Raw genomic sequence first — 17,960 nt, forward strand, 5'->3', positions numbered from 1 at the left:
CAGTAAGATAATATCGACTGGCATAATGCAGTATACACTATCTTGGTTGTATGTGGGTCAGAAGGTTTTCTAAGGCGTTTGAAAACATTTATAAGTTTGCGAACTCGTGAACATAGATAGTTTATTTGAGGGCTCCAACAAAGCCTTGAATCTATAATTAATCCCAGGTATTTGGTTGTTTTCGTGGGCTCCAGGAGAGGACAGTTACATTTGTTGCAAGGGTTCAGACATGAGTGTAATTTAATAGGGGGGATAGGGTTTGGTTTGCTGGTTTTCGAGATGTGAAAACATATGTATTTGGTCTTAGACGTATTTAGAGATAGGAGATTATCTAAAAGCCATTGAGAGATTTGTCGAAGACCTAAATGAGCTAACCGTGAGGCTTGTTCCCAAGAGTGTGAGTAAAAGACTATAGCTGTGTCGTCAGCGAAAGAGAAGAGTTTAGCATTGGTGAGCTGAAGTGAACATAAATCGTTAATGTATACTAAAAAAAGCGTTGGACTGAGGGCACTTCCCTGTGGCAAACCGCATGAGACGTTTTCTAGTTGACTGCTATGCCCATCAACTCGAACCCTCTGCTTTCTATTGGATACGTAGGACTGAAACCAACGGAGGATATTTCCACGAATTCCTAGTCTTTCTAATTTTTCAAGTAGTAATGGCCTTGAAACAGTGTCAAAAGCTTTGGCAAGATCAAGAAAAACACCGATACATCTTTGTCCTTCATCTAATTTGGAGCTTATGGTTTCAACCAGTCCTGTGGTAGCATCTTCTGTAGATCTACTTAGTCTGAATCCGTATTGATTGTCGGCAAGGATAGATTCTTTTTCCAAATAATTCAGTAATCTGACGTTAATTATTTTTTCTGCGATTTTAGCGAGGGTTGGGAGAAGAGAAATAGGACGATAGTTTGAAATATCTATTTTGTTGCCTGATTTGTAGATAGGTGTGATATTAGCTATTTTCCATGATTCAGGGAAGATACCTTGCTCAATACTAAGATTGCAGATATAAGAAATTGGTGCAGCAATAATGTTTTTTAGTAGAATGACCACTCGATTACTAATATTATCATCACCTGGGGCAGAATTTGGCTTAAGAGAACTAATGATTTTTATGACTTCACGCTCGTCACAAGGAAGAAAAAGAAAAGAATTTAAATTGGCGGAAATTGACACTTTGGAGCAAAGGTCGTGTTCAGTCTGGTTTGTCTTAGACAATATATCGGAAGCCAATTTATTACCTACCGAACTAAAGTAATTGTTTACAATATCGAGAGATTTTTCAGGGTTTTCCTGTAGATCAAGAAGTTTATTAGAATTTGATTTAGTTGGGTTAAGGTGGCATATATTTTTGATAGATTTCCATAGTTTCCTACTATTGTCTTTGTTCTTAAGGATGGTGTTAGCCTCATGTAAATTTTTAAGGTTTTTAAGTATGTTATTACAGAAATTTCGGTATTGCGTATATTGCTTTTGGAGCGGTTCGTTGTTAGGTTGTTTTCTTGATAAGCTATGCAACTGATCTCTTCTTCTCACACAGCGTAGCAAACCAGGTGTTCTCCATGGCTTTCTAATACTTTGAGAATTTCTTTTATAAATGATTTTTGTGTTGGTGTTAACTGCATTTGTAATTGTACTTGTGAAAGCAACAACTGTTTCATTTATATTTTCGATGTTATAAAGAAAGGTCCAATCGACCCCTGATAGATCTTTATACAGTTGGTCGTGGTCTATAACTTTACTTATCAAAAGAGAGGCTTTGACTAAATTATTATTCAGGTGTTTAGTCTGATCGATTCCTATAATGACAGACATGTGATCATTCACTTGGGAAGGGCAGACAGCCACGCGTGATTGTGAATGTGATCTAATGAGTGCATGATCTAGACAATTACCTCCACGAGTTGGTAAGAAGTGTCCTTGTATAAGACCGTAGAAGTTCACTAACTCAAGAAACTTATGAGCTCTTCGATCGTCGGTCGTCTCCTTAATGTCGATATTAAGATCCCCAACTATATAGATAGGGTGTCCATTGTACCATAAAATGAGGTTTTCGAGTGAGTCGAGAAAATTATCAACATTATAGAAGGAAGGCGATCTATAAATTGATATGATAACAGCCTTATTATTTAAATGACTAACTAAGCAGTTAGCATCTGTAAATGCCGGTTCAGTTATATTATATGTATAAAATGACTTTTGATAAGGACTTTAAACAAAATAGTTTTGTTTTTTTTTTAAATTATTTTTTGATCTTCTATGTTCTTAAAACCGGAAACGCGGCACAAATTATGCGAGATTTATTATTTCAATATGGCAATTGACAGCCCTACGTATCTGAGATGCACGAGATGAAATCAAAGCGAATCTAATTAAACGTTATGTATTCTCCGCAAAAATATTATTTACATTTCTGTTAAGTAACCTCTTAGAAATTTCGGACAGTTTAGAAATGTTAGCTTGTAGACTTATTTATTTGTTTAGTTTACCACGTCATATAAAATACATGTAAATACAATATATCAATAATAATACATGACAATTACTTTATTTTCTTAAAGTATTCCTACAGCTAATAATTAAACAATTACATAATATACACATAAACCATGGAACTTACATAAGAAATTTAGGAATAAATTATTTGGAAATTATAAACGAAACACACAGACAAATATATAATTATTTAAAAAAAATCTACCTACCTCTTGTCTACCCCCATGGTACGTGGGAAACGTTGGATACCACTGCTATAAATGATTTATTTATCATTAATGGTTTTGTGGTAAAAATCAAATGTTTTAAGTACGCCTTCAACTTTTTTATTTATATTCGAATAAGTTTAAATATGTGTGATAATTAAAAAATGCAAGTCAATTCGAAACTCAGGTCAGCAGTTCATTAATACGATTCCCAGCTGTGGAAAAGTGGAGTTTTCTATGTGCGGAATTATACTCGTTAATACGGTACATAAAAATCAAGATAACAGTGGAGACCAGAAATCGTTGGAGTATGTAGGTAGTGGCCGAAATGCTAAAGGAAGCTGAAATCTGAAGGTCAAACAAGACAAAGAGATGTAAAGCAAAGTTTTTTTATGAAACAACGCATAAAATATTACGATAATTATACACATATTTTGTTTTTGTATTGAATTTTTTTATTGTACATACAGTTAAAATACAAAAAGATGCAACCGACATTTCTAAAAAATAGCTTGAAAAATTTTAATTGCTAAACGGTTTTCATAACACTATATAGATTCAAAGTACGTCGTGTGTATATTCTCAAGAGTATTAGAGAGAAAGCAGATAGAATGCCAAGATTGCGATGTAAGCTCCTATTAACGAACTTAATTATATGTAATATAAAATGCAATTAAAACTCGCACATACAAAATAACATAAACGTGCAAGTACGTATTTTGATAAATCGGTGATGTGAAATGTGTATCCACGCTTTAGAAGATTTCGCAATTAGCGCAATTCAAAAAGTTTTATTATATTTAAATAAAGTTTATTTAAAGATCAAAAAAAAATGTTGACTATAACTAACGCCAAGGTGTCGGTTTTTTGTGACGGTGTAACCGCGAATCGTAAAAAATTACTTTCATCATTTTTCAACGCGCCAAAAGAAGTATAACTTCAAAACAAATAGCCTTTATTTCGGACAAGTTTTTTTCCTTACATACATAAAACTCAGACTTCCGTTTGCCGATCTCGACAAAGCCTTCCTGACCCATTCATGATGCCCTTACTCGCCCATTCTCAAACCTTGCTTGCAACCAGTTTTATTCATCTCCCCATCTGATTTAACTATCCACTTTTTCTTTTTCCAATTTTGGATTGTCAACTTATTGTACTACTACTACTCTTTACTCAATATCTCAGCTCTTCAGGTGTGTCGCGTCCATCTCCACTAAATATGATCATACGAGAGGACCGTAGCAAAATGTCATCAGCGAATTTGAGGACAACCGGAGATATTAATCATCAATAAAAATCTACGCTATCTCAATGTGGCCATGATTAAATAATGATTCTAATAATTACAATTTATAACCTAGAAGCTCTAAAAAGGGTTGGAGACCTTAAAATAAAGCTTTTTATGACCTTATATAGGCTTCAAGGTGTGTTACAGATAGTTTTGAACTTCGTCTTATTATTATTATTATTTCACGTAATATTATTCCATAGACAGCTGTGCTTCAGGATTTGTCACGTGCAACCTAGCAACGCATGTGTGGTATAATTTTTTTTACGAAACATTTTTTTTATATACATATGTCTTCACTAAGACATCATGGAAAATTACGATTTAGCCTAACTTGAAATAAGTAATTTAATGTAATTAAGTCTAACCTAATTTACTAAAAAGGATTTTATCATAATGAAGTGTCCAATAACAGTTCTTACAGTCTATATTACAGGATGTAAAACCATAGAAAATTAACAGATGACGCTTACAAAATTAAAATAAAGAACGAATATCTTTGTGTAGACGTATATGTAAGAAATCTAAAATTAAAATCCGGAGAATTTACTTTTTCAATCCACCGATACATAAAATCGAATTCACTAAAACTGAAACCAATCATCCATATCGGTCCAGGAATGGTGGAGCAGTGATCAAACAAAGAAATGGATTGATTTACAACATACATGCCAAACAAACATTTCTTTTCTACTTAAAAATAAAAACAAACAATTCATCTGTCAGTCTTCCCTAGCCTGTCACAAATATATCCAGTTCTGATGCTGAGGTTAAGCAGCCAGATGAGAAGCGCAATAGGGGATGTCCTTCATCCGTTTTTGAAGTCTGTTAATAATTACTTTATTCCGGTTATAATTAAGTTGGCAGTTTTCCTGCAACATGAATATGTCAAGTCGGAAGAAATTCTCTGAGGCCAACCACATGTACAATTTCGTATCAACATTGACCTAGTAAAGGCGAGAATACATGAATTTGTTGCCATACATATAAGGCACTTTGATTGTCAAGCCCGATTTAAAAAGTAAAGATTGCTACCGAAGATAAAATTATCACCACGGAGTGTTAAATCAAATCAAAATCAAAAATCATTTATTCATATAGGTAACATAATGTACACTTATGAATGGCAAAAAAAGAAATATACATTAAATGATTCTAATTTTACATGTACTGCCAGTTCTCAAATCAAGGGCGTAGAACGGAAGAGAAGAACTGGCAATAAACTCTCCGCCACTCTTTTTAATCGCCAAGTTTTTTTATACAATTTTTACCAGGATCTGCAACCATTACACCAAAAGTCTAAACTTCCTGTTTCTAAATATTACTTTAAGAAACCCGCCCGCTGTTTTAATATGGCCTGGCTGGAGGATCACCTGATGATATGTGATTCCTTTACCCATGCACACTGCCACCGATTTTACACGTGCTGGCCTTTTTAGAATAGGTACGCTCTTTTCGAAGGACCCTAAGTCCTGATGTAAGGCCACCGACCCTCAACTTGTCGGAAGGCTACCAAGTGCGTTACCGGCTTATAAATATAAGAAACGAAATAAGCTTTTTACGAGCTAATTTAAATTAAATTCAATTCAAAATCATTTATTCATGTAGGTAACTTTATGTAGACTTACAATGCACATACGAGCCCTGTGGCAGTGTCCATGGGCGTAGGCATCACTTAACATCATATGAGCATACGGCCAGGTGTACTTTAACGAAGTCAGATGCAAAAGTTACAAAAGAGATTAATTGAATGCACTAGAAACGGAAACGTTGTCTGGGTCCCAACAAATTATCTTAAGAATATATTTTCTCATACATTGTCTCGGATTTTCACTGTCACAATGCGTTTTCACATAATTGTACATTTGTATAAACTATTTAAATACATCAAATAGAAAGCTTCTAATTGGTCAGCAATATTAAATATTATTTATCTTTTACGCTGATTCGCATCTACCTCTTGCAAAACATTTGATATGAAAGATAATATAAAGAATGTTTTTCTTAACGTTCGTTTCGTAACTCAACCTTACGGTTTAATAAAAATATCGTCAATATGACTTAAAAAAAAAAGAAAAAAACTCGGCGATGAAAAGGGTGGCGGAGAGTTTATTACCAGTTCGTCTCTTCCGTTCTACGCCCTTGATTTGAGAACTGGCAGTAAATGTAAAATTAGAAGCATTTAATGTATATTTCTATTTTGACGTTCATAAGTGTACATTGTGTCACCTACATGAATAAATGATTTTTGATTTTGACAAAATTAGTCAGCATACAATGCATGATCCTTGTTATATATTGTTTATATAAGGAAGTGATTCAGTTATAAAATGTCATTGCAATATCCGGTGTTAATACAATTTAAACGCTGAAGCGATATATTAAAACTAAATGTGGAAATTACAGAATTCTCAAGTTTCCACCAAAAAAAATTGTTTCGGTATAGCCACAGAAGACGACATGCTATAAGTACTATCATACATAAATTATACATTACTACGGCTTAAAACTTGATATATATTCAATAAGAAAGCGACTCCTAAAGGTCAGCAACGCACTTGCGAGCCTTTTGGCAATGTGTCACTTCACACCAGGTGAACCTCCCATTTGCCACTTGATACATGAAAATAAAAATCCTGGATATGTACATCATATCAACGCCAAAAATTAACAACATTATCGAATAATCAAATGAGAAATATCAATATTTAAGTCATACAATATTTTATTACATCTTAAATTTACAATCTTTGAAAATTTAATTGTTCTTTTAATAACATTGTGTTCTAGTATCTATAAAAGGAATCGCTCTAGTCTATGACTTAGCTAATTCTATTATTAGCTTACACAAACAGGAAGGAGTTTTTATTACACGTTCACAGACTATTGTGATAAACGATTCTTTATTTGCTTTCTCTTAATCACTAGTGTTTCTAGACTATATATATCTGAACTGGTGACATAGTTTTACAAATAGCTTTGACACTTTAATTAATAATTATAATAACAATAGAAATACTATAAATAAAAGATAACTTATCAGCATAGTTTAAATTAAAAAATATAAAAATAAAATCATTGGCGCTGCAACCTCTTTAGGTCTAGGCCTCAGTTTTCTGAATCTGTTTCATGGTCATTTTTAAATCTAATAGGGAATTCGGTGATCAGTCTCCAGTGCCTGCTACAAGCCGACTTTTTGGGTCTAAGATATGTCGGCTTCCTCACATCGCTTTCCTTCATAGTTCGATCAAATGTTAAGTGCATAGTAAATGTTTAAAAAAATTAAATATGTTAAATCCCTGTTAAAGTGGTCTTAAAAGGTCGGCTACCCACTGGCCTTCTAGCAATGTGGGTGTCAATGGACGCCGGTAACATCAACCTGCTGCCCTTTCGCTCCTTGTTATATACATGTCCCATGAAACCCTGATGAGGGAGGTATGGGATAGATACATTATTGTTCCTGTTTCATTCATCGTTTTCTTTTGGAAATAAGTCAGCAATATCTCATACTAGTGAAATTTACTCGTATAAGTTTTAATTGTGGTATGTCCAATGGTGTCAGGTTTCGTATGAGTGCCGGAAAGGTTAACATGGGTTAAAAATAAACTATTTTATTAAAGTGTTATATGCATTTATGTTCCTAGAGATTTGAGATGGTACAAGCGAGACCAGAATGGCTAGTCTGTGCAATCAGCTGCAGGACCCGGGCTATATATCTATCTATATGAAGGACATTCAAACACCACATAATACATATGTATGACAATTTAAGTAAACATAAATGACAAACAAAAAGAATTTAAATACAATAAAAATACCAGAAATATTTGTTAAGCATAAAAAAATACCAGCAAATGTTAGGTATGAGATAGGCACTTAACAATGCTTTCTTGCTTGTTAGTTTTATCGTTATGTTTTGTAATTTGAGGTCTATGTTGTTGTTTTGTGTTCCTTATATGTTAGTCTGTGTAGACTAACGCCCGAACCCAATAATAAATCCTCAATCTTAGATAAAAACCATCTGAGATTGTCTATTGAAAGACCGTGACAGTCGATCGATTTGATTATTTGATAATCAATATAAACCAAATAACGTAAATAAAACCGTTAAATAATTTTAAAATTTACATGTCTATGTTTAAAACATATCAAATAGCGATAAGATTTTGGCACAGTTGACCTGTCATTTTCATACAAAGGTCTATCCACATTCACGGATCCAACCTACCATGGATAGCTAGTATCAATCAAGTAAATAAATACAGCTATTACAATCAAGTTCAACAATTTAAAATTCAACAATTAAGTAAATAAATATAGCTATAACAATCCGTCGATTGGTTATTGGCACTCTTTTCTCAATATTTATCTTAATTTTTATTTTTTATATTTATTCTGAACTCGACTGATCAAGTTTTGACATTTATCAATTAAAATTTGCGAAAATCTGGATTGGATAATTTTAGTATATACATACGCGTCATGTTCGGTACGCTGCGCCGTCCGCACCTATAATTCAGGACACCTATTGGTTGCAAAATGTATAACTTCTACCCTTGTCTTTTGGCGCTGATTTTAATAAATGACGTATAGTTGTGTTTATGTAATCCCATAGTATTAATAAGTTACTCCACAATAACGCATCTGTGGTAACTTTACTCAGTGACATAAGCTAATAAATTACGTTATTAATTTTGTAATTTCATGACGCTGTTCACACGTTTCATCTCTAACATGAGTGACAATTTAGTAAGAGTTAGTTTACATTCGATACCTAAAACATACATACATATACACATTCATCATAATTTATTCATATATTTATTATTTTTACAGTACGTATCGTTTTTATATTTTTATATTTTGATTACGGCTTGTTGAAACTTTATAAATTTAAAGAAGAGCGAAGCTTCCCCGTCTCAGGTCTCTGACTTACTAGGAGGCCTCAATCTGAATCCTATTGTACATATTGCTAAACAAATAAAGAATTTTTGATTTTATTTTTGATTTTTTAATGTGACAAACTGTGTTTCGTTTGTGTTCAGTGGGGGGTAATATATAGCTAACAAGTGATATCATCCAGGCAACCCTTGCATAAAAAGATATACCTACTGAGGGTAAAGAAGTATTAAGAATTAATAAAATTAAATAATTAATATTTTCTTTTACATTTGTATGTAGTGTGGTGAGTCCACCATATTTGGGTCAAAGGCATCGTTTCCTTACGATCTTTACCTCTGTTCGAGGGAATGTTAAATGGACACATAGCAAGAAAGTCTATTGGTGCACAGCGAGGGATCGACCGTACGACCTCAGGGATTGAAGTCGCATGCTAAGCCACTAGACCAATACTGTTAGATGTTCATAGATACATATATGAATATATTCATGATCAACTAGGAATATAGATCGTTTTCTCCAATTTGCAAAGTTGATCTATTTGATAAAACAACATTCCTATATAAAGCTTTCATCCTGGCTTCATCCGATTTCTTCTTGAATTTTTTCTCCATACTCCATACTTTTCTATCAACAATTTGCCTCCACGATTAGTTCCTAATAACATATCAAATCAAGTCTATGTACACTTGTTAACGACCATGTATATAAAAAGAAATCAAAAAGAAAAATGATACTTTAAAAATCTTGCTGCAATTTGCATTATATCGCTAAAAGACCCGATCGATATTTACATTTTAAATTCGGTCCAATGTCAACATTTTAAATTAAGATAAACATTCACCCAAATAAACACATGACATTTGAAAGTCAGTGAAAGTGCACCGGCAACGTCCATGTTTTGTCTATAAAATTACCTTAATTGCTCGTTTTACGAGATTCTGATTGAGAAATTAACTGCTATCGAGTATTTATTATAGTCGTACTATTAGACACAAACCTTTATTAATAACAATTAATTTATACAGCATGTTTGAAAGATCTTTCAAAGACAAAAAAATCAGATTCAGATTTCGTCGATTTTATATCTGATTTATAATCATTCAAATCACGTAATATGCCTATGTAATATGTTCTATTACTATGTAACTATTTATTAATATAGTTTTAATATACGGGATTGCGAGTAATAAAAACCCCATGTTAAAGTCGGCATCACTATCGCTATTAGAAGTTACAGAGGTCCAGCGCTGGTCCGTTCTTCAAGGCATAAAAAGACAGGTAGAAGTAGCAAATTGAATATTTAATACTTTTGCGCGGTCGTGTAATATCCAATGTTAACGTTATGGTCATTGATTTTCCCATACGATTTTCTGATGCTGTAATAGAGAATGCTTAATTGTTAACCGACCATAAGTAATTTGAGTATTGCTTTACTGATCTAAAGCTTTATTGTTTGAAAGTTTGATTTATTAATTTTGATCGAATCGACAACCGTCTTAAATTTGGTACCGATTAATAACGTTTTCACTTTTTTATTAAACACCAAAAATTGTCAGACATTTGACCACTTAAATATGAGCTGGATTTGGTAGTTATAGCTAGAGTTAAAAGCATTTTTAATTTAAGTGAATCGATATTTAAATAATGCCTTTGTGCAAAGCTAGTAATATTACTTTACAATTAATGTCATATATACGTATAGATTTCATGATAAAATACATTATTTTAATTATCTATAAACGAAAATATACACTAATTTCGGTACAATAGCAATCAGATATAAGTATTAATAAATTATTTTCTATTTCAGAACGACAATGACCGTCAAGAAGTCGAATCGATGTGGAGGATGGGCAGCAATCGTCGCAAGGCAGAAATTGCATAATGCAAAACAAGAGTTAGATGTTGTTAACATAAATAAACAGACAACACATGATGATTACAACACAATCGTTGGGTTCAACGAGAAAGATCAATTACAATTACGAACTAGAGAAGAGGCAATTGAAGATGATAAACAAAAACTTATCAAAGATTACAATTTCAAAACGAATAAATATGAGAACATATCCATTGATGATATTATTACATGCGTTAATATTGAAAATTTTCCGAATTGCGAAAACACTCTAGTCTTCTACGTTACTAAAAATATTAATAAGGAAGCTATAGCGCTCAAATTTGAAAATGAGCAGGACTTCAAAAGAATATACTTCACATATAAATACTTTAAAATGCGGAATCGGCTTACTACAAATTACACCAGCAGTGATAGCCTCTTTTCGAAAAAGAATCTTAAAAATAGAAAAAACAGTATGGAGGACTATGGATTTTTTGATAAAAAGCTTGAATATGACGTGAAACAGGTAGAGCACGATGGAGTGACCCATATATCAGTTCAACAAAAAGGCTTCAATTCAAAATATGATCAACCATTAAGTTTAATTGGTATAAGAAACGATGTTGACGCTGGTGAAATAGATAGTATAATATACACTGATATAGAAATTCCAGCAAAACCTCAAAAGAAAAAGTTATTTAATAAGAAAGCTAAGGCTCCATCACCTCCAATACTAACAAAAGAAACGCCGAAGGTATTAAAAGGCGAATTCGTTAGAGTGAACGTAGACAGGTCACCAGATGTTGTTCCGAAAGATTTTAAACAGAATAAAATTCCTGATATCCTTATATTTAGGGATAAATCAAAAAGAGGCAGTCCGACAAGTAATCTGTGGTCTACAAATAAAGGTAAGCATATATTTCCATAGTAATTAAAGATACAAAAACGTTGTAGCATAAAATTTTACATAGAAGATGTGTAATCTATGATATTTTATTTATATAATGGCAAATCTATGAATTTTTTTGTTTACATTATACTTCGTTCTATTTGTATTTTTTTAATGCCTAATCTTTTGTTTTATACTTTTGTAAGGAAGTGCAACCCATTACCCACCTCCTCACAGTTCTAAAAGTAAATAATTATAATAATACAACTAACAATATTAAAAATAAAATTAACACTGTCATGTATAAGTAATGTTTCGTACAAAAACGTTTTATAAGTGTCATAAATTGCTCATCTTGATTAATTTAGTACGTAATGCTGGCTCATGTTTCCGTATTGCTGTTATACAATAGCATAATGCTCTATGTTTTATGGTACCTGTATATTATACCATACTATAAATTTAGTACTATTTTATTGACCTTTGTATACATATTTCGCTTCCCGCTTTTCATCAAAACCTCTCAGCAGCTTTAATGCTTTTTTTTTTTTTTTTTATTAATGGAATCTCGCTGTTGGCCTTAAGGGCCTTTACAGCTCAGCACGGGCTGTTTGGCGAGCTTAGCTCAGCCGGAAAGGGGGGGTTTCCCGCGACTCGCGCAAGGGCGTCTCCTGTGAGACTCGAACCTCGGCTTGGGCCGTCGCGGGGGGGTCAATCGCCTGAAGGGCAGGAATTAATTTAATGCTTTAAGAGGTCGTACAAGTTTTAAGTAAATCGATTTTCTGCAAATTATCTCCCCCCTCTCTTGTCAGCAAAAGTAAGCAAAGCTCTCAGAAAGAGTACATAAACGTATTAATATTTGTAGGAATCCTCGAAAATGTATTTAGTTTTCAAGCATAGACAATGTCATATCACACATTATAAAAAAAGTATAATGTGTGATATGAAATAAGAAAATCAAATCCTCTCTATAGTGCCTCCGTACTTATATGCTTCAATGGCCCCAAAGCGGTGATAAGACCTAAAGTGTTTGATAAAATATATAAGAATACCTATCGAACAAACCTTTCTGATATTTATGAAACTATAGTAAAGGATGACCAGGCGTACAGGGCCGCGAATGTAAAGCGATTTGTACCCAAGGCCTTTGTTGACCGTAAACTCTTGCACAACGTCGGTCATTCACTTAGTCGATGCATCTTTATAAATCAATTTGCAATTTGTCAACATCGTTATGGTTCTTGTAGAAATTTGTAAATTTAGTATTTGATTTGACAAAGTATCAAATACACATTAACAATGTAACGGAGACAATATTTATGAGTCAAGATTTAAATTATCTGAGGATAAATAATTAGTTTAGAAACTAAATAAGTTTGTGGCTCGACTCGGCGTAAATATCTGTATCAGTCTTATGATCATTTGTCAATCTAATAGGCAAGTTGATGATCAGCCTCCTGTATTAGATAGACGTGTGTTAGATAGAGATAGACGCCTTCTTGGGTCTAAGACACGCCGGTTTCCTCACGATGTTTCCCTTAATGTTAAATGCGCACATAGACCGAAAGTCAATTGGTACCCAGCCGGGGATCGAAAATATGATATCTACGATGAACACGCACGCTAGCCACTAGGCCATCACTGCAATTTTGTTTAGAAATAAATAATAATTTAATTGGGCAAAATATATAAAATTGGGCCAAAGTTGTCAGTCACCAGAAACCTTACTTTTAATAAGCTTCATTTTATAACAGTATCCCACATAATCCCATCCCATATATATATCCCATATATAACAAAACTAAATAAATAAATCAAATAACTCAACATTTATTTATTCATTCCCAAAAATACATACACTATCCAAATCCAATACGATAATGTTGAAAAAAAATCATAAGTACGTACGATATAACACTGCAGCAAAATTGCTAATTCTTTCTTCAATTATAATTTTAAATTTGTTGGATTTGTCTTGAGATTTTTGGATCTAAAATGAGCGCTTTCTCCCAAAGTTTTATTTCACTCATAAAAAATAGTAATCCATTGATTTATTGGGTTGGATCGCTCGCCCTAAATGAGAATTTAAAGCGGGTAGAACAGTAATGTTCGTCACTCCTTATTACCAAGCCCTGTCGGACAATCATGTATTGGGAAAGAAGCCTATTGCGTATGTTAGGCTAACAAGCTTGTTATAAAATCATAATATTTGAATTGCCTCTCGGATTGCGAATCTCTATGACATACATTGAGACGTGACATAATGTTGGTAATTCTCTATAGAAAATCGGTATTGCTGACAGCTGTCAGCGGCGGTGTCACTTAACATCAGGTAAGCCTCCTGCTCGTCTGCCTCCTGTAACATAAAAAAGCTAAAATCCTTACTCAGAGACGTCAATAGTCTAAAGGTATATTAGTAATAACGAATAAAATAAAATAAATTATTAATATAACCTAAGATAATTAATGTATAAAACTTAATCCTACATTAATACTTATCTAAATTAATATAGCAAAAAAATCCAACCTTAAAATGTAATTACTAAAAGGAAAGGGTTCGGAGATACTGATACTTTGTCCGAGTAGCTGCCAGCTCTTCGATCTCTTGTCCGACTAACCTTTTCACTATTTCTTACTTTAGTTTATATATCTAGAAAGTCAGCTACTATATTTTATTAGTAAGTTATTAATAGTGTAAAAAAATAAGTTTATTTCATTTTCCAAAGACATTTTTAGCCTGCAGTCGGATGTTAAGTGAACTTATGAGCTTTTCGTATGTATTTATTAAATTGAAATTTAATAAATACATACGAAAAGCTCAAGTTATGTCGTTGTTTAGTTCACTTTGTAACGTGAGGCAATTTCATCATTAAAAACATAGCTAATAGAGTCGTCAGTGACGTGAGCAGTGTTGGCCTAGTGGCTTCAGCGTGCCACTCTCATACCTGAGGTCGTAGGTTCGATCTCGGGCTGTGCACCAATGTAGGTACTTTCTTTCTATGTGCGCATTTAACATTTGCTCGAACGGTGAAAGAGAACATCGTGAGGAAACCGACATGTCTTAGACCTAAAAAGTCGACGACGTGTGTCAGGCACAGGAGGCTGATCACCTACTTGCCTAGATTTAAACATGATTATGAAACAGATTTAGAAATCTGAGGCCAAGACCTAAAGACGTTGTAGCGCGACTGATTTATTTTAATACAGTCGTCGGGCGTCAGGTTCAAGGCACTTGCATTTTGATAGTTTAAATAAAAGGATAATTTCTTAAACACCGTTACAAAAAAATCTTTTCATTAGAAGTTCTTTCGGTTAAGCTTACTAAAATATATTAATATATATAAGTATATTTTCCTTTCTTGCTTAAAATATTTTTTAAATATCATTTTTGTTTGAGGTATTAGTCTGTGCTACGGTAGTAAATCTAGTAATATTACATCAATATTGTACAACTAAATTGTAAAACCAATATTTTTTAATTATCATTAAATATCCTTGACCAAAAAACTAATGTTTGTACAATTAATTTGTCAACAAACACGTTAATTGCTAATAGAACCTGTTCAAAGATTTGTTTTTATTCCGCATAAGTATGTTTAAATATGGCCCTGATTAAAAAATATTTATTAAGTTCGATCCAGTTCTTTAAAGTCCTCATAGATGGCACTAGGCAAACGAAAAAAAATTCTGATTAACAGTTACAATATTTTTCTGTTGATTTACGACTTTGACCTTAGCAGAATTTAGATGTACCTTTGATGTGAAAGAATTGACTAGTCGTTCGAGTCCTAACAATTCGAGGAGGAATCCAATTTACAAATTAATTTCCAACCTGAGGCCAGCGACCTTTGCGATAACACTTAAGCAAGAGGATTACTACACGTCTTAAAATAATAATTCCAGTTTTTACGAATCTACGATTAATCTCTGAAAGCGCATTTCAAAAATAAAATACGTTTATTTTGGAACATTAGATCATCGGGGTATCACTTATTCCATGTCATTAAATTTGAACCTGTGGGCATACATACTCATCGACAAAGAAGACAGAGGGAGGCCGAGAGAAAATTTCAATAAACTTTAAGTTGAACTATCTACTCCCCTACTGCTGTCTATGATGGTGTGTTTTTCGGCGGTAAATTACAAATTTGTATAATTTCGTTCAATACCATAGACACCAAATGTGGTTTCAAAGTTTAATACGCAGATATTTTGTAGGACATAAAATTTCCCCGTTGACAGCTGACAGTCTGTGTAGGTTGACACAGATACGCATTTAACAAAAGACTATTAATTTTATGACTTGGCGTTTGCGTTTGCAAAATCCTGAACACTTATTAATATTACGTCTTTTGTCCAGGTTATACTTGGTTTATTTGCAATTTTAAGGCATCATAGCACGCATGATTCCCATTTCTAAATAATACACAATACAATAATATACTAAACTATCTTCATGTTCGTGATCAGCAACAGAAAATAAATAATATATAAGTATAAATGTGTATATTACTAGCCCAATTACTCGAATCGATTCTCTCACTCAGCTTATAATATGAAATTTATTACAAACAATTGAAATTACCTTAAAAAGTGGCTGTAAACATTACAAGACAACAATGTTGTCATTACATCAGCTTTAATACGACTTCATGCCAGCAATGGTAAAATTTAATGATTTATTTTCACTTTAAACTTTTGATATTTGCGATTTGAACTTATTAATCGTTATATCGTTATAAAACATATGTTTGTGTGTTACTTATTTAAACTGACTGCTGACGTAGAATATATTATGATATTATAATATAATTAACTGTTTAAAATTTTACATTATATGCTGATGTAAAATGCTGCTTGTGCGGGATTTTTGTTATTTATTTTATGTACAAATTTTGTTGCAATTAACGTATTTAATATTATTAATGCAGCGAAAATTAGCGGGATTTCCGATAACCAATCAACATTTAATACATTTCCTTATATATTTTAGGCAAACTCTTTGCAAAAAGTATTTCGTTACATAAGTCTGTACTGTGTATTAGATTACAGGAAGAGTAGCAAATTGAGTAGCGCGAGAATCTTATATGTTACGCTTGAATAGTATCACACGACTAAATGAGCGATGAACCACGACCTAGGAACTGCTCATTTTCTTTCATTAAGTTACCTTCCTGGTAAGAATAATGTTGACGGAAGCAGGCTTCATTTTTATATAAGTGCTCTCTCATATTTTTAATATGGATGTAACAGTTGACGCCGTATTTCAGGCACAGGCTGATCTGACTTGCCTATTAGATTACCGAAAGGCCCTGATGCAGATTAAATAAAAATATAGGGCATAAAAAGGTTGCAGCGCCAATCATAAATAAATTTTTATTTTGTACAACAAATGTGTTAATAAATAGTTAAAAAATACTCATCTATTAAACTGTGTTTGCGCTATTACTAACATAATATATGTTTAAATAAGTTAACATGTCTTATAATTTCGAGGTTCCGTTCTATTCCCGACGAAATAATCAATAGAAAGTAGGCCCAGAATTATTAGAAATTGGCATATTATACATTCTGGACCTACACCATCAGATTGATGGTGTAGGTCCAGAATGCAAGAGCGACTCGGGAGCATCACTGATGTCATTTCCAAGTGTTGGAACTTCCCCAAGTTATTAGCATAGAAGGCTGATTACCTATCAAGCAGAAGCTGTCAAAACTTATACATTTTTTATGTATTCAGATGGCTTGAGCGATAAATGCTGGTGATAAATCTTATACTGGTGCTATATAATTTTCTTTAAACTATTATTCATGTTTCCATACTTCCAATCATGTAGAAAAAATGTTTGGTTGTTTTTAAATAACACTTGAGCAGTGTCGGCCTAGTGGCTTCAGCGTGCGACTCTCCTACCTGAGGTCGTAGTTCGATCCCCGGATGTGCACCAATGGAATTTTTTTCTATGTGCGTATTTAACATTTGCTCGAGCGGTGACGAAAAACATCGTGAGAAAACCGACATGTCTTAGACCCAAAAAGTCGATGACGTGTGTCACTGGAGGCTGATCACCTACTTTTCTATTAAGACCACTACGATCACGAGACTAAGATCCAAAGAGGTTGTAGCGCCACTGATTTTTTTTAAAAATAACACTGGTCATATATGCCTCCCCAAACTAAAGGCGTAGTTGCATCATACTTTCTATGTTCTATGTTCCCCACGAAATCATCCTATTTGACCTTACTTGTTTGCCGTGTTAAATCCCTAAGACTCACCTTGCTATTTCATAAATTCGTTGAGTAATACGTGTCATCAATTTATTACTAAAATGTTTGTTCG

The 17,960-nt window shown here is 33.1% G+C and overlaps 1 protein-coding gene across 2 annotated transcripts in view; it reads left to right on the forward strand.

The window, feature by feature from the left end:
* Nucleotides 1-17,960, forward strand: part of LOC111001731 — a 58,714-nt gene that overhangs the window by 37,650 nt on the left and 3,104 nt on the right. For both annotated transcript variants that reach the window (XM_045631090.1, XM_045631091.1), the window contains one exon: nucleotides 10,705-11,642. In XM_045631090.1, coding sequence (XP_045487046.1) covers nucleotides 10,712-11,642 — 931 coding nt within the window. In that variant the 5' untranslated portion in view covers nucleotides 10,705-10,711. The remainder of the gene's footprint in view (nucleotides 1-10,704; nucleotides 11,643-17,960) is intronic.

This window comes from Pieris rapae, chromosome 14 (assembly GCF_905147795.1).
Source record: "Pieris rapae chromosome 14, ilPieRapa1.1, whole genome shotgun sequence".
In the NCBI taxonomy this organism is placed as follows: Eukaryota; Metazoa; Arthropoda; class Insecta; order Lepidoptera; family Pieridae; genus Pieris; species Pieris rapae.